Here is a 21,452-nt window from a genome sequence, read left to right on the forward strand (position 1 = left end):
ATATTGGGTACTGTCTTACCCTTCACCAAAGTTACCACTTACCTATTGTCTAGTGCTTTTCCCTCCCCCCGCCTTAACCATCAAAGATTGTTTCTTTTTTGTGTAAACCTTTTCGTGAATTTTTAAAATGGTGGTCTCATACAATGTTTGTCCTTTTGTGATTGACTTATTTCACTCAGCATAACACCTTCCAGATTCATCCATGTTGTGAGGTGTTTTGCAGATTCATTGTTGCTCTTTATTGTTGTGTATTACACATTTGTGTGTATGTACCATAGTTTGTTCATGTTTGTCTGTTGATGGGCACTTAAGTTGTTTCCAACTTTGTTATTGTGAATAATGCTGCCATGAACATGGATGCGCATATGTGTATTTGTGTCATGGGCCTTATTTCTCTAGGATATAGTCCTGGGAGTGAGATTGTTGGATCATATGGTACTTCTCTTCCTAGCTTTTTAAAGAAGCACCGTATCGTTTTCCAAAATGGTTATACCATTTTGTATTCCCACCAGCAGTGGGTAAGAGTTCCAGTCTCCCCACAGCCTCTCCAGCAGTTGTTATTTTTGTTTTTTTTTGTTTCGATTCATGCCAGTAATGTTCAGGTGAGGTAGTATCTCATTGTGGTTTTGATTTGCATTTCTGTAATGGCTAGTGATCGTATTTCCTCATGTGTATGTTAGCTGCCTGAATGTCTTCTGTGAAGTGTCTGTTCATATTCTTTGCCCATTTTTTTAATTGAATTACTTGTTTTTTTTGTTGTAGAGGTGTTGGATGTTCCTGTAGGTTTTAGAGATTAGACCTTTGTCAGATTTCTTATGGCCAAAATTTTTTCCCAGTCTGTAGGTTTTCTTTTCACTGTTTTGGAGAAGCCTTGATGAACATAAGTGTTTACTTTTTAGAAGATCTTAGTTATCTAGCTTATCTTCTAGTGTTTGTGTATTGTTAGTTATGATTGGAATCCTGTTAATGCCATGGCATGTATTAGGGCTTTTAGCATTGACTGAATTTTTTCTTGTATGATCTTTGTGGTTTTTGGTTTCATATTTAGATCTTTGATCCCTTTTGAATTTCTTCTGTTACTCAATGCTTTTTAAGGAAGGTGTTTTCAGTTCCCATGTATTTGATTTTTTTCCCCCTTGCTCTTGCTGTTATTAATTTCTACTATTATAGCGCTGTGATCAGAAAAGATGGTTTGTATTATCTCTATATTTTCAATTTTATTCAGGGTTGCTTTGTGGCCTGCTCTGGAGAACGTTCCATGTGCATTGGAAATGAATGTGTACTTTGCTGCTGATGGGTGGAGTGTTTTATATATGTACGTGAAGCCAAGCTGGTTGATTGTGGCCTTTAGATTTTTGGTATCTTAATAGTTTCTTTCTTGGTGTTCTGTCCTTTACTGAGAGTAGTGTGTTTAAGTCAGCTGTTACTAATGTGGAACTGTCATTTTCTGTTTTCAGTGTTGTTAGAATTTGTTTTATGTATTTTGGAGGCCTGTCATTGGGTGTGTGGATAGTTATTATGGTTATGTTGTCGTGGTGGATTATCCCTTTTAATCATTATATAATGTCCTTCCTTCTCTTTTATGGTGGGTTTTGTTTCAAAGTCTGCTTTATCTGATGTTACTGTTGTCACTCCTGCTATTTTTTGGTTGCTGTTTGCTTTATGTATTTTTTTTTTATCCTTTGATTTTTAATATAGTTATGTCTTTGTTTACAAGGTGTGCTGTTGTAGACAGCATATTCATTGGTGCTTTTTTTTTAATCCATTCTGTCACTGTCTATGGGTGCATTTTTCAGCTATTTACATTCAGTGTGATTATTGTTAGGTATGAGTTTCTTGCTGTCATTTCATGATGCTGAATTTTTTTTGCTCCTGTTACTCTCCTGTGCTGAAATCCTTTTGTTTGTGGATTTTTTTTTCCGTTTATTTCATTTTAGTACATTTTGTGTTTAGTGAGATTTTATTATTATATTTTTCTTCATCTTGATTAGTAGGTTTGTTGGCTTTCTTTGTGGTTATCTTGAAATTTACCTGTATCTTCCTAAAGTTTAGACCAGTCTTTTAATATTTGATACTGCCTTGACTTCCATTCTGGAAGTTCTACATCATTTATTTCCCCTTATTGTTCCGATGTTGTTGTCATTTACAGATTGACCTCTCTGGTTCCTTGTTGTAAATCTTTCAGTTTTGTTTCATCCCTGAGATTTCATTCCTTAGGTGGGTATTTGGCTGATGCTTTCCTGTGTCCCAGTTTCAGGCTGTTTTCTGAATTTGGTTCTCTAACTGAAGGACTCCATTTAATAATTCTTGTCAATTTGGTTTGGTTTTTACGTAGTTCCTTAGTTTCTGTTTATCTTAAAGTATCCTAATTTCACCATCATTTCAGCGAGAGTTTTGTAGAATATATCGTCGGTTGGCAATATTTTTTCTTGCAAAGTTTTGTATGTGTCATACCGTTGCCCTTTTTCCTGCGTGGTTTCTGCTGAGTAATCACGTTAGTCTTATTGTTTCTCCTTTGTATGTGACTTTCCATTTTTCTTGAGCTACTCTCAGGATTCTTTCTTGGTCTCTGGTTTTAGCAAACGGTTTTATGATACGTCTTCGTTTTTTTCTTTTGGAGTCTATCCTATATGGGGTTCATTGAGCTTCTTGGGTGGTCATCTTTTCATCTTTCATGATATTCAGGAAGTTTTCTGTCATCAAATTGTCAAGAACACTCTGTTTTCCTTTTCCTCCCCCTCTTCTGAAATTCTGATTACACACACAGTTTTCTTTTGATTGTATCCCACATCATTATCAGGGTTTCTTCTGTTTTCTTCACCTTTGATATTTCCTGCAGGTGGTATCCAAGTATTTGTCTTCAGTTTCACTGATCCTGACTTCCATTGTTTCACATTTGCTCCGGAAAGCTTCTATTATACTGTCAGTTGCTGAAATTCTTCCATTGCTCTGTTTTCTCTGGGTTTTCCATCATTTTGTCTACTTTTTCCTTATTTTTTATCTGCACTTTGCCTCATTTCTTTCCTAGTCTTTTGTAGAGCCCTGAATATTAGAGTTTCGGATTTTCTATCAGTTAGTTCCAGTGCCTTTTCTTCTGCTGGAAGGCCATCTGGTGTCTTCTTTTGTTCACTTTCTGGAGCTGTCCTGTCCTGTTTTTTCTGTATGTGTTGATATTGTTTGAAGTCTCTGAGACATTCAGGAATTTTCTTCATTTATTGATTGTAGATTTTTTTGATTCATCCTGCTTTTGGTTTTATTTGGTTATTTCTGGGCAAGCCAGCTGTGCGGGTTTTGTTGCTTGCTTGCCTATGGGCACAGTACTTCTCACCACCTTGTCAAAGTGAGCAGGGGCAGTCACTCAGCTATGGTTCAGCAGAGCAGGTCCAGCAGAGGAGGAGTGGCAGGGATGGGTAGTTTGTGGCATGAACTGGGCCAATGGGGCCATGGGTAGGGGTCCAGGGGACCACATCGGTGCCACCTAAGGCCACAACAGTCAGTGCACTGTGCAGATAGACAGGAAGGAAGGGAAAGGATGTGATGTGAGCAGCTCATTGTGTGAGCTAAGGAAGAGAAAGAAGAGAGAGAAACAAAAACAGGGAAAAAATGTAAATAAAATGGCAGCGTGTTAGAATTTGTGGCTGGGCATGGGGTGACCCGCAGAGGCTGTGTGCCAGTGGCTCTCTAGCCAAGTGGTGTAGCTTGGTCTATTGAGAAGGGGCATGGGTGGTCCATGGGGGTAGGTGGGAGGGAGAAAGGAGAGGAAAGAGAAGAAACCAACCAACAAACAATAAATAACAACAGCAAAAATAAGCTGGTGGGGGAGCGGTTGTTGGGGGTGGGGTGGAGTTAGAGTGGTGGCTAGCTGATGTCTCTCTTGCTGCGTGGCATGGTATAGCCCATCAGATGGGTGGAGGCTGCGCAGGGCCTAGGTGTGATGAGGGAAAAAGGAGAGGGCAAAATATAAAGAAAAATGAGAAGTATGATGCTGAAAGAACTAACCTGTGGGGGCAACACAGATGTGGGGAGGCCGTGTGCCGCAGACTCTTCAGCCTAGCATTACAGCACATCCTGCCAAGAACAGGGACTGGTGCATCGGGCTAGGTCGGTGGGAGAAAGGGAAGGAAGGGAGAGAGAGCAGAAAAAGCAACCAAAACAAAAGAGGAACAAAGTAAATAAGATGATGCTGAGATACCAGTCGATGATGGCAGCGCACACCTGGGGAAGCTGTGTGCCAGTGACTCTCCAGCCAAGTGGTGCAAACTGCCTGTTGAGAAGGGGCGGGGCAGTGCAGTGCATGTGGCTAGTTGGGCTTGAAAAAGGGAAAGAAGGAAGGGCTATAAAATGAAGCTAAAACATAATTTAAAAAGAAGGCACTTAGGGAGTCTACCGGCACAGCAGTGCCTTCCTGAGGGGCAACTGTGCACTGGTGGCTCTCTAGCCAAGTGGCGTGGCACAGCCTGTCAAGAAGGGGAGGGTATGAGACACAGGGTAGATGGATGGGAGGAAAGAAAGGAAGGAAGAGAGAGAGAGAAAAGTAACAACAGAAGCAAAATAAAACAAAAATGGTGCTGAAGGGGCTGGCCAGTGGGTTTGGGGCAGACCCGGGTGGCAGTGAGCTTGTGTGTCTCCAGTGAAGCAACCATGGCCCTTTGGAAAGCAGCAAATGCAGCATAGAAGGAAGAAGAATGGGGAGTGGGAAAGCGTGTATACTTGGTTAGTGGGTGCTCTGTCCCTGTTGGGAGCTCCTTGAAGTTGCCTTCCCTTACTCCCTGTCCGCAGTCCCTGGAGGCTGAGGTCCAAGATTGCGAATCAGGGTGGCAGTGAGCTGATGTATTTCCGGCCAGGGGACCGTGGCCTGTTGGAAAGTGACGGAGGGCACATATGGGAAAGAAGGGTGGGGGTTACCAGGTGTTCTGCCTCTTGTTGGGAGCTCCATGAAGTTGCATTCTCATATTCTCTGTCTTCATTCTTTGGTGGCTATGGTCCAAGATGGAAAATCTGTGCTGTGTTAGCTGGTGGGGAATCTCTACTTCATATCTCTCCTCATTTTCTGTTCTCTGTGAGATTCTTAGTCCATTCAGTGTTTGAGTTCCTTATTCCTTCATTTGATGCTTAGGATTCCAGGATTGATGTTTGTATCTGTCTCGCTTAGTTTTTTGAGTCTGCTGCAGATGGACGTGCAGGGGGACGGCATGGCGCTTCTGTCTATAGCACTGTCTTAGTCATGTATTGCTGCTGTAACAGAAACCCCACAAGTGAATGACTTTAACAAATAGAAATTCATTCTCTCACAGTCTAGTAGGTTATAAGTTCAAATTAAGGGCGAAAACTCCAGGGGAACGGTTTCTGCCTGTTGGCTCTGGTGGAGGGTCCTTGTCATCGGTCTTATTCTCGTCTAGGATATTTTCCATTCAGGAACCCTGGGTCCAGAGGATGCACTCTGCCCCCTGCATTGTTTTCTTGACAGCATGAGGTCCCATGTCTCTCTGCCTTGTTCTTTGTTTTATATGTCAAAAGAGATTGACTCAATACACAATCTGATCTTGTAAATTGAGTCCCTGCCTCCTAACATTACTGCAGCTAATCCCACCTCAGCAGCATTGTAGAGATAGGATTTACAACACATAGGAAAATCACATCAGATGACAAAATGGTGAACGATCACACAACACTGGGAATCATGGCCTAGCTAAATTGGTACACATGTATTCTGGGGACACGATTCAATCCGAGACAACCACCAAGTTGACTCCACCACCTCTCTTATATTTCTTGCAAGGGAGGTATACTAGCAACAAATTCCTGCAAATTTCATTGTGTGAAAATAGTTATATTTTGCCTTTACTTGTAGGTGATTTGGTGGACACAGAATTCTAATTTGGTGTTTTTTTTTCTTTCAATAATTGTGAATATTTCACTCCACTGTCTTTGTGCTGGCATAGCTTGTGAAGACAAATTTACTGTCTTAATAGTGTTCCTCTATCGTTAAGGTGTATTTTCTCCTCTGCTTTCTTTCATGATGTTCCCTGCCTTTGCTTTTCTGCTGTTAAATACAATATGTCTAGGTGTATATTTTTTTATTTATCCTGATTGGTATTATTTGAACTTCTTCACCTGCGCTTTGGTGTCTGTCGTTAATTTTGTAGAGTTCTTAGCCATCATTGCTTTAAATATTTCTTTTCTTTTTTTCTCATTAGATTGGTGTTCTCATCACCCATATGTTATACCTTTTGTTTCAGGGTTCTCAGGTATTCCACTCCCAATTTTTTTTCCTCTCCATTCTTTATTCTCCTTGCATTTCAGTTTTGGATGTTTCTCTTGACCGATCTTGAGCTCACTGATTTCTTTTATTGGCCATATTCAGTCTTTTGCAAATTCCATGAAATAACATTCTTCATTAATGTCACATTGTTGTTCATTTATGGTATTTCCTTTTGATTTTTGTCAGACTTTTTATTATTCTAGTCACATTAGCCATCTGTTCTTGTATGTGGTCTACTTTCTCCTCCTTATTATATAAATCACAGTTGTTTTCAGTGCCTAGTCTGGTAATTCTAAATTCTCTGTCATATCTGAGTCAGGTTCTCATGCTTCCTTTGTCTCTTCAAACTGTGCTCTTTGTCTTATAGTTTGTCTTTTAATTTTTTGTTGAAAGATAGAAAGATGGATATGATGTATTGGGTAAAAGAAACTGGTGAATTGAGCTTCAGCGTGCTGTTTTATGTTTATGTGGCAAGAATTTGACCGTGTTTGTTGTAGCTGTAAATGTGTGAGAGGCTAATATTTCCTCTTTTTTTTTTTTTTTTCTTCTCTCATCTTTGGGCTTTTCTACAGTTTTTTCTTAAATAGAATCTTAACCTAAATTTCTTTTACTTTAATCTCTTTTTACTATACAGGAGCCCCATTTATGTGGCAGTGTACGTGTGTAGGGAAAGGAGGCAGTCTATAGTCCTATGATTGGATTTCAGTCCTTTAGTGAGTGTGATCTTCTTGATTGGCACCTTCACAACAGCTTTACAGCTCTCCTACTCCTCTCTTAAATGAGACCGAAATCCTAGATGGAATTAGAGTTCAGTCTTTCCTTCCCCCATATCATTTAGACTAATGTTAAAACCCCAGTTGGTTATATATCTGGTGAAATAGTTACCTTTGTAGGCAACCTTTTTAAAGGAGCACAGTGCTTTGGTCTTATTTCTAAAGGGCTCTCCCTACTGGAAGCATGAGGGGATTTTTCTCTAGTCATCAGAATAAGAACCTGGTAGGACTCCTGGAGCTAAACCTTAGGAAACTGACGGGACCTCCCTGACTGGGCCCTCTGGTGTTTTTAACACGAAAGGAGATTTAGAGTGTGTCTCGTGATATTAGTCAATTCATTTTAAGTTTTTCTGCCCAAGTACTGGCATCAGCAGCAGCTTCTCCTACATAGCTTTTGCTTGTGTAAAGTGTCATTCTCCGTATTTACCTCTGTGTCCAATTTTGGGGGAAGCATTTTGTGCTATGACTTCAGTTCTCAGATGGATATGAGAATAATTGTTGATTTTCATTTTGTTTAGTGTTTTTCTTGTAGCGAAGACAGGAGTAATGACTTCCAAGCCCCATGCCAGACCGTGAATGTAGTCTGTTTTTTCCTATCATTCTGTTACAATCGTATCATTAGTAAGTCTTTATTTTCATGTTTCTCTCTTTATATTCTTCATTTATGCTGCTTTTAATTTTGTAGTGTCCCAGTTTACATTTAGCCTATTGCTAATGAGCCAGTTTTTCTTTTCTTGGAATGAGGTGTGTTTCTTCTGCTAGGCATGAAGCCCACTGGAGCCCTTCGGATCCTGTGCCTCTACATTGGGACTTACTGAAGTGGGCAAACTTCTGAAATCTATATTGTATATTTACTGTCCGCAGTCACACTGTTTATGATCTATGAACATTCAAATATTTGTTTTCTTCACTGCTCTATCTGCTGTGCCTGCACGAAGTAGGCTCTGTGTAAATTTTACCTAAAGTGCTTTTATTAAATGAAGGAGCTGGAGATAAGTACCTTAAGCAAGTATTATGCCTGAGAAACAGAATTTTGCGGGGAGAAAGATCTAAAGGTTGTCTGAATTGAGGAGGATGTTTCCGCTTTCTCCTTGTGGTAGTGCATAGTCAGGGTCTAGATCGTTTATATTTTTATTATAGAGAAGTAGCCAGAATAGCAAGAAAACTGTATGCATATGAACAGAAGTGGAGTTGTGAAGAATTAGGCATCAAATACAAATGGAGACTGCGTTCTGACCCTGGCTTATCCATATTCTAATTGGGCGCCTTGGAGCTTATGATAAATTGTTTTCTCTCAAGTTTCCTTAAATAGCCAGGAACCTGTTGCAAATCATGCATGTTTAATACTTTAACCTTACCTGGTGAGTCATGGTGTTTCAAAAACCTTTCACATATTGTAGTTGCTTAATAAATTGAACATTTTATCGATAATACATATCGTACTGATGTGTGATTGTATGTGTCAGCAAAAAAGAGGAAGACCTTCAAAGAGATAGATTGGCACAATGGCTTCAATAACCTGATCAAAGACCACAACCTTCGGTATGGATTACCCGTCAACATAGAAGAAAAGTCCTGACAACTGGACCCACAAGTAACATTGTGATAAAAGGAGAAAAGATTGACGTTGTCAGGAATTACATTTTATTTGTATTCACAATCAACTCCCATGGAAGCAGTGGTCAACAAATCAGACATCTCATTTCATTGGGCAAATCTGCTACAAAAGACCTCTTTCAAGTCTTAAAAAGCGAAGATGTCGTCTTGAAGACTAAGGTCGCCTGTCCCAAGCCTTGGTGTTTTCAGTGGCTTTATGGGTATGTGCATGCTGCGCAGTGAGTAAGAAAGGACAAAGAAGAACTGATGTTTTTGAATTACAGTGTTGGCAAAGAACATTGAAAATACCATGAACTGCCAGAAGAATAAACACATCTGTCTTGGAAGATGTACAGTAAGAATGCTCATTGGAAGCAAGATGGCGAGACTTTGTCTCACATACTTTGACTATGTTATCAGGAGGGACCAATCCCTGGAGAAGGACATCATGCTTGCTAAAATAGAGGGTCAGCAAAAAAGAGGAAGACCCTCAACAAGATGGACTCACACAGTGTGCAACAACGGGCTCAAGTGTAACAGCGATTGTGAGGATGGCCCAGGACTGGGCAGCATTTCATTCTGTGGTACATAAAGTTGGTATGAGTCAGAACCTACTTGATGGCACCTACAACAATTACACGTGTTAGTATTTTTGATGACTGTGAAACGCATAACGTGGTTCTCTGCAATGGAGGAAACATTCGGGTTTTGTCTGAGGATGGAAACTTGTTTTATCACCATCATAACAAGAATGCCTGGAGATGACAAAGGCAGCTCCCATCACCTACTTCCCTGGCAGGAAGAGCCTTCCTGTTGTGCAGTTTCTCAGCTGTTCAGTTTTAACATTGGAAGTGTCACAGAGTAGCCTTTGTCTCCTTATCCTCATGTGAAATCCAATTTGTTTCTCACAGTCTGATCCGTAGTTTCACCTTACAGTTCGGGTGGTTCCAGACATCAGCGTTCAAGTAATCATACACTCATGTGCCTTTTATGGTCTGCCAGTGTAAAAAATTTTGAAGTAGAACCTCCACAACATAGGTATGTAAGTTTCTTAAAATTCAAGGTCAGATTAACTGGTAAACCATGTGCAATTTAATTAACTTCCTTACAAAATGGAGATCTTAACCTATTCTTCAATGTCACTGAATACAAGGGCACGTTGTTAATCCCTTTGCAGATATAGGGGTTGTAAAAATGGCTTGGGGGCAGTGTCTGAATTCCTCCAACCCCACAAAGGGAATGGAGAACTAAGATCAACAGCCCAAGGCTGATTACTATGAGGTGGCGATCAGACAAGCCTCCTTTCTCTGCCATCCGTACTGTCTCTGACACTAATTGTCTCTCCCACAACACTATCTACTGGGTTTGATATTTCACTGCAGTGGCCACACACAACTCAAAGACCATGCTCCCGGTTATGGGTTCCATTATAAGGGAACTAGCAGTTGTTACAATTCAGGCTCAGGAATACTCAGGACACAGTCCTTCCGTCAGGAGAGCCTCTCATCACGCCTCTCCCTGGCCCTCAGTCTCTGCCCAAAGGCACTCAGCTTTCTCTCTCTTGGGTCAGGAAGCCCAATGCATGGTATCCTGCTGCTGGATCTCTCCTGCTGGTCTCTCCTTGCTTGGCGGTAGTGGGCTCCTCTCTTTGCTCTTGAATTGGTTCTCTTTAATGCAGAATTGGCCAGTTCTGCAATAAAGAGGGAGGCCACAATTACCCTATCACACAGTCACCTGGGTGGGAGTTACAAGACTGTGGCTAGAAAGGCCAGGCGCAAAACTAATTAATTGACTGCAGGGGTTTTTGTCATCTTAATAATTAGAGCGTGTTTGTGTGAGTTTCTGGGTATACGTTTGTTCTCTAGAGTGGTCACTCATAATTGGATGAAAAGTTTGACAGTTGTGTGGAGATCCTGAATTTCATGTCCTCTCTCTCTCACCTGAGCTCTGGTAACTTTTCAGTCCCCTTTTCTATTTCCATGAAAGAGTCAGAGAGGGTGACAGTGCAGCTGTCGAGGTGTTGAAAAATGAGTAACAAACATTTAAAAAATATAATTCTTAGAATTTTCACGTTTTGGCAGGTGGTCTCATCACCTTCTGTTGACCTGAGTTAGCAGTTTTTTGGTAGACATCTCAAGACTGGTGAGGAACGCAAGGAAAAAACAACCGTCTGTCAGTGTTTCCTAGATGTTAGTATCTCACGCTGCTTCTTGTTTTGTTGATTGTTCTGGTGGGTCTTATGGAAGGTGGCAAAATTGTTTTTTTCCACAGAGAGGTGATGATCTGAATGTGGAAATAGGTCTTTCATCTGTAGAGGATTTCTCTCCCTTCTGCTTTAGTTCTGGAACAAAAATACAGAGCAACGAGACGGTATTTAGTCAGTGTCAAACTGTGGACAGAAAAGTTCAGTGTTTTAGAATATTGTTAAATCCATGATATAGGATGCCAAGAGTCAGGATGTAAATGTAGAGGGCAGAAGGAAGAGCCTGATGGCCAAACTCCAGAGTAGAACACAGAAACATACGTGACCTTTCTGTGAATTCTCTGGTCCCCTGCACCGATAATCTCGCTTGAGCTTTCACACACATTGTGCAAGACAATACCTTGCTGATCCAGAACATGTGGGATATTTTAGGATTCAGTGGTGTTTGAGGATGTGGCCGTGGACTTTACGCAGGAAGAATGGGCTTTGCTGGATTTTGCTCAGAGGAAACTCTACAGAGACGTGATGATGGAAACCTTCAGAAATCTAGCCTCGATTGGTAAGGAGGATTTCAGTTTTTTTATTTTCATGAGTAAATGAAAATATTGTACTCACGGACCTTGTTTGAGGCTTTGGGTTGAGGAATGGGAATACACTGGAACACCTGGCAAAACGTTCACTGCCGTCATGGAGCTTAGTCTCAAGTGTGTTTCCCCTAAATGCAGAAATCTATATATTAAACCGAGTTTGTATTTTTCATCTGTTTAAATGCCTTGAGAGTCTTTAAGTGTTGTAAATGTGTGTGTTGGCTTCAGGGGTCATTTTGGACACAGATTTGTGGATTGGTACCTCATTAGAATTTTACTGTATTTATTACAAATTCGATATTATTGTCTGCAGATAAACTCATAACAATCCATCTATAGAGACTCCAGAAGCCAAAGTATTGGCCCAATATCAGGGAAATTTTGCTTTCCACTGTCTTCCCTCGTGATCTGCCTTTCCCCATGAACACCATGTCACTCATACCCAGCTCTTCCAGGGAAACATCTAAGGATAGTTGAGTTAGTCCTTCCTTATTCAGAGTCATGGTGTCAGGATGTTCTAGGAATGCAAGAATCCTTCGAAGGATGAACCCTGCATGGAGGGAATTATATTTGAATAAGTCAGTTTGAAAAAGTAGTGGTTTGAGGAGGCTACTTCCACATACACCCGAGCTTATTATTATTAGTTTCCCCTTCCGTGAGTCCTCTCACACTGTGTACATAAAACAGATCTTCCCCATTTTTCTTCTAACATTAGCATTCCACGAATGCATTGTTTCCAGTACCTTTCTACTATGCTTTCCAGATAATACCCTTTGTGACACTGTCATTTTCAATCATCAAGAAGTAATTTTTTAATAAGTTGCTTACCCTTTTGACCATTGACAAAGTCCTAGAACACCCATATGCCTCAAAGTCTTTCTTTGCTCACCGCTACCCTGTTCCTCATAAAAGCTCCTTACCATTCTGTTATATGTTGTGAAACTGCACTTAAAATTGTTGAATCAGTTCCTCAACAGGCTGATAAAGGACAAGTGATGTCCAGTGACCATTTAACAATGCGATTCATGAAGGATAATTCCTGGTGCAGCATGTTAGGAGAAACTTGTGAATTCCATGGCATTGAAGAGCAGTGTAACAACCAAGGGAGGCATGTGAGGTGAGTGTCATTCGCATGAATATGAACAGCGCCTTACCAGAGTGTCTTGACATATTATGACATTTATGTGTGTGTGTATAAATCTAACTCTAAAATTGTGTTTACATAATATCCTGACACTACATTCTCATAAATATGAATGAGATATTATTTGAAACATACTTGTGTGCAAATACTAGTTTCATTATGTAGAAAAAAATGTGAGTGTAATGTAATTAACTTCTAGTTGATGATATAAGCTATTCAACGTGAGATGATTCAGTGCAGAGACATACACATTTACTGTTTATTTTAATTATTTTCTGATAACAAACTTAATTCAGGCAACATTCTGTCCCTTTTTGACAGATGGCATATAGATGAGAACCTCCATGAAAGTAAAGAATGGAAAGAAAAGGAAGGGAAAGAAGGTAATCAGTCTGGAAAACCTTTCAGCAAGACTGCATGTCTTACCAGGCTCAAAAGAACTCTTCCTAGAGAAAATCTTTGTAAATGGTGTGAGTGTGGAAAAGCTTTCAAGTATCATTCTTCACTTAAACATCACATCAGGTCTAATCCTGGATGCGATACCTATCAGTGTAACAAATGTGGAGTGGCCTGTAGTTGTTCCTCTTACCTAAACACTCATGGAAAAACTCTTCCTGTAAAGAACGTTTCTAAATGTAAGGAATGTGGGATCCCTTGTAGTTGTTCCTCATTCAATACACATGAAAAAACTCAAAGTAGAGATAGACCTAATGAATGTAAGGAAATTGAGAAAGCCTTTGGTCAGTTCTCAGCCCTCACTGAACAGAAAAAAATTCAAAGTGGAAGGCAACACTATGATCCTAACGAAGATATGAATACCTTTACTTCTACCTCATCTCTCAGTAAACATATTAATATGGACAGTGGCGAGAGGCCTCATGAATGTAAGGAATGTGGGAAAGCATTTAGTAAGTCCTCAAAGCTGACTGCCAATTTAAGAACTCACAATGGAGTAAAGGCTGATGAATGTAAGGACTGTGGGAAAGCCTGTAGTTGTGCCTCACGCCTCAGTGCACATGTCAAAACTCACAGTGGTGAGAGGCCTTATAAATGTAAGGAATGTGGGAAAGCCTTTAGTTGTTCCTCATCCCTTACAACACATACAAGGAGTCACAGTGGAGAAAGGCCATACGAATGTAAGGATTGTGGAAAAGCCTTTAGGCAGTCCTCAAACCTATTGAATCATGTAAGAACTCACAGGGGTGAGCGGCCTTATGAATGTAAGGAATGTGGGAGAGCCTTTAGCCAGTCCTCACACCTGATTAATCATATAAGAACTCACAGTGGAGAACGACTTTATGAATGTAAGGAATGTCCAAAAACCTTTAGCCGATCCTCGCACCTGATCAACCATATAAGAACTCACAGTGGAGAGCGGCCTTACGATTGTAAGAAATGTGGAAAATCTTTTTGTGATTTCTCAAGCTTCACTAGACATATAAGAACTCACAGTGGAGAGAGGCCTTACAAATGTAAGGAATGTGGAAAAGCCTTTACACAGTCCTCATCTCTCACTCAACATAAAAGAACTCACAGTGGAGAGCGACCTTATGAATGTAAGGAATGTGGGAAAGCATTTAGTCGGGTCTCAAACCTCATCAGACATATAAAAACTCACAGTGGAGAGAGACCTTATGAATGTAAGGAATGTGGGAAAGCCTTTATTTGTGCCTCACACCTCACTATACATTTAAGAACTCACAGTGGAGAGAGACCTTACAAATGTAAGCAGTGTGGGAAAGCATTTACTTGTGCCTCATCTCTCACAATACATAGAAGAACTCACAGTGGAGACAGGCCTTACGAATGTAAGGAATGTGGGAAAGCCTTTAGTTGTTCCTCATCCCTCACAACACATACAAGAACTCACAGCGGAGAGAGGCCTTACAAATGTAAGGATTGTGGAAAAGCCTTTAGGCAGTCCTCAAACCTACTGAATCATATAAGAACTCATACTGGTTAACAGCCTTACGAATTTAAGGAATGTGGGAGACCTATAGCCAGTCCTCACACCAGAACAATCATATAAGAACTCACAGCGGAGAACGGCTTTATGAACGTAAGGAATGAGGGAAATCCTTTAGGCATGCCCTCTGTTTCACTTATGATACAAGAACTCACAGTGGAGAAAGGCGCTATGAATGCAAGGAATGAGGGAACATCTTCATTTCTCTGTCTCTGCCACTTGAAAACATGAGAAATTTCATTGAGGAGAAATATATATTGCACAAATGACCAGCCCTATGAATGTCAAAGACATGGGGTCCTTTGGAGTGTGTTCTTCCTTCATACCTCTGTAACACCTGACACACTGTAGAGACTCTGGGACTAGAAGCAAAGAACATCTTCATTTGTAGCACATGACTTTGGATGAGTATCAAAATATTAATTTGGTTCTGTTATACTAAAATTGCTTTTAGTACTAAATCTCATCAACCCTTGCTGTGTAGACTTTTGTGGTTTCTTTTTATTCTACTATGTTTTTAATGTTTTTATTACTTTTCACTTTATAAAGCAATATGTTCTTGATGGGAAAAAATTGGATATTAACAGAAATTTGGAATGAAAAGCAGAACTCATAATTCCACCACTCATTATTTTGGGTATTTTAATCTGTTTTATACATACAGCAGTCATTTCTTAAAGAATCTGCACTATACATTGTGTGTAATGTTGTATTAAAGTTTTTTTCATTGCTTTTTTTAATCTTCCACAACTGTTACAATCCTTACTTTACTAATGGGAAAACTGCACAGAAAATTTTAACCCACATCCCACCATCTCACAAAAATGTCCCTCTCAGATCTGCTGTGAGCAGCCATTCAGTTGAAAAGGAGTATCCTTGGGGGTGTGGTCCTCATCAAATATAACTGGACTCTCTGGCGAGGCTCCTGGACCTTTGGTCACTCTACATCATGCATCTGGCCCCCGTTCCTCTGACCTCTGGTTCTTGGGACTTAAGCTAGCAGTTTACCTGACATCTTGCCTGCCGACCTTGGGATCTGTCAATCTTTGCAGCCTGTGAACAAAAGCACTGCTGTCTGACTTACTGATCTTGGGCTCACCAGCCCCTGTGGCTACATGAATCAGGAGAAGCCCCCAGCCTGACCCATGGATTTGGGTCCATTTGGTCCTCTACAACTACTTGCGCCCTTTCCTTTATATAAAATGTCTCTACATAGATATTTATACACTTCACTGGTTTTGCTTCTCTTAAAAAAAAAAAAAAAAAAACGCCCATCTCAAATGGTATTGTGAGAATGAGAATTTTCATTGGAGGAGGGCTCACATTGAAGATACATGGAGATGGTGGACCTGCACAGACCCACAGCCTAATCTAGATGCAGTGGAACTTGTGTCAGACTCAACAGAACTAGTATTTGAAAGTCCTAGTGTTGGGAATTTTGTGGTTCAAGGAGAGTACACTAGGCAAGGAGTTGAGGCTGTAGTTGCTGAACTGGGCTGGACTGGTGGCTGTTTCTCCACTTGGGGTGCACATCTCCTTTAAGACCTAGAGGTTTATACCGAGCTCCTCTGCCCCACAGTTAACTGAGATCTTCTTCCTTGACTTCTCATGTAAGGAGTTTGGGAAATGGTGGCCGTAGGTAGCAAAAGCCTTCAAATTAGGCCTCCCATTGGCCCAAATGCCCTTTCAGAATCATTTTTTTGGAAATCCTTAGGCAACATAATGTACTTTGATAATAGTGCTACGTTGTGGAAATAGTGAAACAAGGGAAACGGTGTCAGAGTCCAGTGGGAAGGGAGTTTTTAGATAAATGCCTGGCTACATGTCAAAGTGTTGTACTGCACTAGATGAATTTCTTCAGAAAAATTCAGTCCACAGAGGTAAAGCACTCATAGTTGAACATGTGGTACACTGGGTATAAAATATTGTGTACGTGACGGCCATTTTATGCAAAATGTATATGTACAGACAAATCACCTTGTAGAGATCTGTCCTAAAGGTGACACTAAGTAATTTCCTTAGTCATATAACTAGCACCACAATGAAAATATAAAACAGCTCCATCTCTCATCCAAAAAATTGCTGGTGTTCCCACTTCTCAGTCATGAATCTCTGACACTTGTGCATATACACGTCGCACTGTATGTGTGTTTTAGATTCTGGGCCCTGTATTTAGTGTGAATGGATTTCATATTCATCCATGTAGATGAACTTACGGACAGTTTGTTCTTTTTTACTACTTTATAGTATGTTCAGCCCTACCACAGTTTGTATATTCATCAGGTTAAGAGTATTTGAATTTCCACTTTTCAGTTCTTTGACTTTTTAAATAAAACTGATATAAAACGTTCACGCAATGAGTTTATGTAAACATAAAGTTTCATTTTTCTCATGTCCCTATGAGTGGAATTGGTGTGTTACGGTAAGTGTATGATTACCTTAATAAGAAACATCCCATCTGTTTTTCAGAGGGGCTGTACCACTTTATATTCAGCCAGCAGTGTATAATTCCAGGTGCTGCTGGGAACTGGAGAGTCTACTTCTAGAGCCATAAAACACACTTCTCTTTGCCTCTGTTTTCAGAGGAGGGATTTGGGTTGGCTGCTCACCTGATAAGCATTCCCACATTTGTGAGGATAGTACATGGAAGGTAGCACCTGGATTAGTCCCTTCCTCCTGCAGTGTCCTTCATTGTCCCCCATACACTGGTAAGTGGCAGGAGAGAAATAACAATGCACAGCTCCTTTATCACAGATCAGGCAAAAATAGGGTATCTGTAGCAGAAGCAATACATTGACAACCAGGACGATGCTAAATATGTGGCTTTTTGTTTTCTCAGTCTTTTGTCAGTGATAAACCAGCTCCCAGCAACGCCAAAGTTTCTGTTTTGGTGCCCAACCTGTTCCCCCTTCCCATGGGAACTTAAAGTGTCCATCTCTGTGCCTGTTTTCCTCTCCTACTGACTCTAAATATCTTCTCTGACACCAATGCACTGAAAATGTAACTCTTCCAACTCCAACCGACTGAAGCAACGGCTGATCTGACAAGTGAAAGGGCACAGTTCTAGAATGCCCCATGTGCCCAAGATTATAGACACCCACTAAAATTTAGGGGCTCCTGGAGTCACCCAGGCGTCCAACTCACTGGCTGAAATTTAGTTGTTTCCCTACCCCCTTAAGTTCAATAATTTGCCAAAATGATGCAGAATGTAAGAAGAACTGTACTTACAGTTTTAACATAGCAAAAGGATACAAATGAGGACGAGCATAAAGCAGAACTGCACGCGGTGAGGTTTGGCAGAATGTAAATGCAGTGTTCCCGTGTCTCATGCGTGCCTACTTCCCTCCTCCCATCTATGCGTTTGCCTCAAAGATACAGAGGGTTCCAGACCACAGCAAGAAAGAAATTATTGCAATAAAGTGAGTCACGCAAATTTTTTCCCCAGTGCGTGTGAAGATTAGGTTTACACTATACTGTAGTCTGTACAATACCATTAAGCTTAAGAAGAAACAATGTGCATACCTTAGTGAAGACATACATTATCGCTAACAAATGTTCACCATCATCTGAGCCTTCACAGTGTTGTAGTCTTTTTTGCCGTTATAGGTTGTTGCCGCAGTGTTGATGGCTGCTGAATGATCAGGGTAGTGGTTCCTGAAGCTTGCGGTGGCCATGGCAATTACTTAGAATAAGACAACAGTGAAGTTTGCCACATCAGTTGACTTTTTCTTTCACAAAAGATTTCTCTATAGAATGCGATCCTGTTTGATAGCATTTTTACCCACAGTAGAACTTCTTTCAAAATTGGAGCCAGTCCTCTAAAACCCTGCAGCTGCTTTAACAACTAAGTTTATATGATATTCTAAATCCTTTGTTATCATTTCAACAGTGTTCACAGTATCTTCACCAGACTAGATTCTACCTCAAAAAACTTCTTTCTTCATCCATAAAAAGCTACTTTTCATCCGCAAAAGTATTCTCATGACATTTCAGCAATTCAGTCACATCTTCAGGCTCCACTTCTAACTTTAGTTCTCTTGCTATTTCCACCACAAGTACAGTTACTTTCTCCATTCAAGTCTTGAACCCCTCAAAGTCATCCATGAGGGTTGGAATCAACTTCTTCCAAACTCCTGTTATTGTTGATATTTTGATCTCGTCCCATTAATCAGGACTGTTATAAATGGCATCTAGAATGGAGCTTTCTTTCCCAAAGGTTTATAGTGTTGCCCACATCCATCAGAGCAATCGCTGTCGATGGCAGCTATAGCCTTACAAAATCTATCAGTAAAATGTAAACGCTGGAATTAACTCCTTGGTCTACAGGCTGCAGAATGGATATGTGCTAGCAGGCGTGAAAACAACATTGATCTTGTACCTCTCCATCAGAGCTCTCGAGTGACCAGGTGCATTGTCAATGAGAGTAATATTTTCAAAAGAATCTTTTTCTAAACAGTAGGTCTCAACAATGACCTTAGGATACTCAGTAAACCATGTTGTAAGTAGATGCGCTGTCATACAGGCTTTGTTGTTCCATGTGTAGAACACAGGCAGGGTAGATGTAGTATAATTGTTAAGGGCCCTAGGATTTTCAGAATAGTAAAAGAGCATTGGTTTCAAGTTAAAGTCAACAATGGCATTAGCCCCTAATAAGAGAGTCACCCTGTCCTTTGAAGCCAGGCATTGACTTCTGTCAACCTATGAAAGTCCTAGATAGCATCTTCCAATATGAGACCGTTTCATCTTTATTGAAAATCTGTTGTTTACTGTACCTACTTTTGTCACTTAGCTAGCTCTTCTGGGTAGCTTGCTGCAGCTCCTCCATCAGCTCTTCCTCACCCAGCACTTGTACGTTGTAGAGACAGCTTCTTTCCTTCATAAACCAGCGTCTGTTAGGGTCAGACTTTTCTTCCGCAGCCAACTCGTATCTCTCTTAGCCTTCATAGAATTGAGGAGAGTTAGGGATTTGCTCTGGATTAGGCTTTGGCTTAAGGGAATATCGTTGCTGGTTTGATCTCTCCAGACCACTAAAACGTTCTGCACATCAGTAAAAAGGCTGTTTTGCTTTCTTAATCATGTGTACGCTGGAGTAGAACTTGTAATTTCCTTGAAGAACTTTGCCTTTGCATTCACAACTTGGCTGCTTGGTGCAAGAGGTCTTTCTTTAGGTCTGCCTCGGCTTAATCATTTTTAGTTTTTGATCTAAAGAACAGAGACATTCAATTTTTCCTTTCAGTTGAACACTTACAGGAATTGTTTTAAGTGCCATTGAGTCAGTTCCAACTCACAGCGATCCTATGTACAAGAGAACTAAACACTGCCCTGTCTTGAGCCATCCTCATAATTGTTACTGTGCTTGAGCCCATTGTTGCAAGCCTCTGCCTCAGTCCGTCTCGTCGAGGGTCTTTTCTTTTTTTGTTGACCCTCTACCAAGCATGATGTCCTTCTCCAGGGATGGATCCTTTCTGATAAAGTCAAAAGTATGTGAGACGAATTCTCGCCATCGTTGATTCTAATGAACATTTTGACTACTTTCTTAAGAGATTTTTTGGTTCCTCTGGCGGTCTGTGTTAAATTCAATATTCTTCTTCAACACCTTAATTCAAAGGCATCAATTCTTTGGTCTAACTTCGTCATCGTCCACGTTTCACATGTATAGGAGGCGATTCAAAAGACCACTGATTGGGTCAGGTGCACCTTAGTCTGTAAAGCGATATTTGCCTTTTAACACTTTAAAGATCTTTTGCAGCAGATTTGCCTGAACTATTTTAGTTTATGTAAGTATACATTGAGTGACTTACACCTCTGTGGTTTGAGGTCATTAGAGAAATATATATAACAGTTACATTGTCTCATTTTGGAAGGACATTAAGTGCTAGAGTATCCAAGTGAGTAAATGACAAGATCAGGGTTCAAAAGAAGACCTAGAGTGAGCCATGCTTTCTTATCTTAGCGCTAGTATTTGAGCATCCTTCAGGTGCCTGGGCCTCTAGTCTCTAGGTGTAAAAGGACCAAAAGCCAAGTCCTAACCCTCATGGGTATGGAAAGCAAAACATTCCGACAAATAACGCACGCAAATACTTAAACGCAGCATTCCTAACCAAAACCACCCAAGAACTCACTGCTGTTGAGGCCATTTCAACTCTTGGTGACCCTGTACGACACAGTAGAACTGCCCTGTAGGGTTTCCAAGGCTTACAGAAGCAGGCTGGCACATCTCTGTCCTGTGGAGTGGCTGGTAGGTCCGAACAGCCAATCTGTTGCTTAGCAGCCAATGACTTTAATCACTGCACCACCAGGGCTCCACTAAAAGGTTGGCAAAGACGTCAGAAGTAAGGCCGGGCAATCTACTTCTGAAAGTTCACAGCCTTGAAAACACTATAGAGTGCAGTCATACCGTGCATATATGGGGTTGTATGTGTCAGTCTCAACTACTCAAGTGACCACAGGATGGAAAAACGGTCTGAGGCAAGATAGCCATCGCACTGAGCCCTGCTACCGGCATCTGGTCCTGCCACAGCGAGACTCAAGGCTCAACTGAGTCTTCCAAGGAAGAAACTACCAGCTCCTCGTATCCCAGCTGGAAGGAGAGCCCGCCCTTTGGTCTCCTCGAATGAGGGGACACGCCCCCCGGAAGTGGATATGCGCTTCCGGACGTACAGCCCTTAGCCTGTGGCCACCTGACTGGCGTCTGTAGCTGCGTCTGAGCTTGGTTTTTGCCCATATTGAGGCCCTGCCCAACCGTGCAGGAGCCGAGGGTCTGAAAAGGAAGGTGTGGGACAAGGGGCGCGCCCCCAACCCGGCAGAGGCACGCAGTCTCGGCTGCTCCTTCCTCCCGCTGCCGCTCCCGAGAGCCCGGCCGCCTCAGCCTACGCCAGTGTGGCCGCCGGCTCAGGGGCCGCCTCAAGGAGGTCGGTCCCT

At 41.2% G+C, this 21,452-nt stretch overlaps 3 protein-coding genes across 3 annotated transcripts in view; all 3 read left to right on the top strand.

The window, feature by feature from the left end:
- Positions 1–21,372, top strand: part of LOC100660244 (zinc finger protein 883-like) — a 33,339-nt gene extending 11,967 nt beyond the window's left edge. The window contains exons 2-4 of the mRNA XM_023541220.2: positions 11,267–11,393; positions 12,388–12,538; positions 12,887–21,372. Coding sequence (XP_023396988.1) covers positions 11,267–11,393; positions 12,388–12,538; positions 12,887–14,528 — 1,920 coding nt within the window. The 3' untranslated portion in view covers positions 14,529–21,372. The remainder of the gene's footprint in view (positions 1–11,266; positions 11,394–12,387; positions 12,539–12,886) is intronic.
- LOC104847125 (zinc finger protein OZF-like) overlaps positions 1–21,452 on the top strand; it is a 181,325-nt gene that overhangs the window by 46,532 nt on the left and 113,341 nt on the right. The gene's annotated exons all lie outside the window — the stretch shown is intronic.
- Positions 12,908–21,452, top strand: part of LOC100659960 (zinc finger protein 883-like) — a 59,529-nt gene continuing 50,984 nt past the window's right edge. The window contains exon 1 of the mRNA XM_023541219.2: positions 12,908–12,948. The gene's annotated coding sequence lies outside the window, so the exon portion shown is untranslated. The remainder of the gene's footprint in view (positions 12,949–21,452) is intronic.

The sequence above is a fragment of the Loxodonta africana genome, chromosome 3 (assembly GCF_030014295.1).
Source record: "Loxodonta africana isolate mLoxAfr1 chromosome 3, mLoxAfr1.hap2, whole genome shotgun sequence".
Lineage (NCBI taxonomy): Eukaryota > Metazoa > Chordata > Mammalia > Proboscidea > Elephantidae > Loxodonta > Loxodonta africana.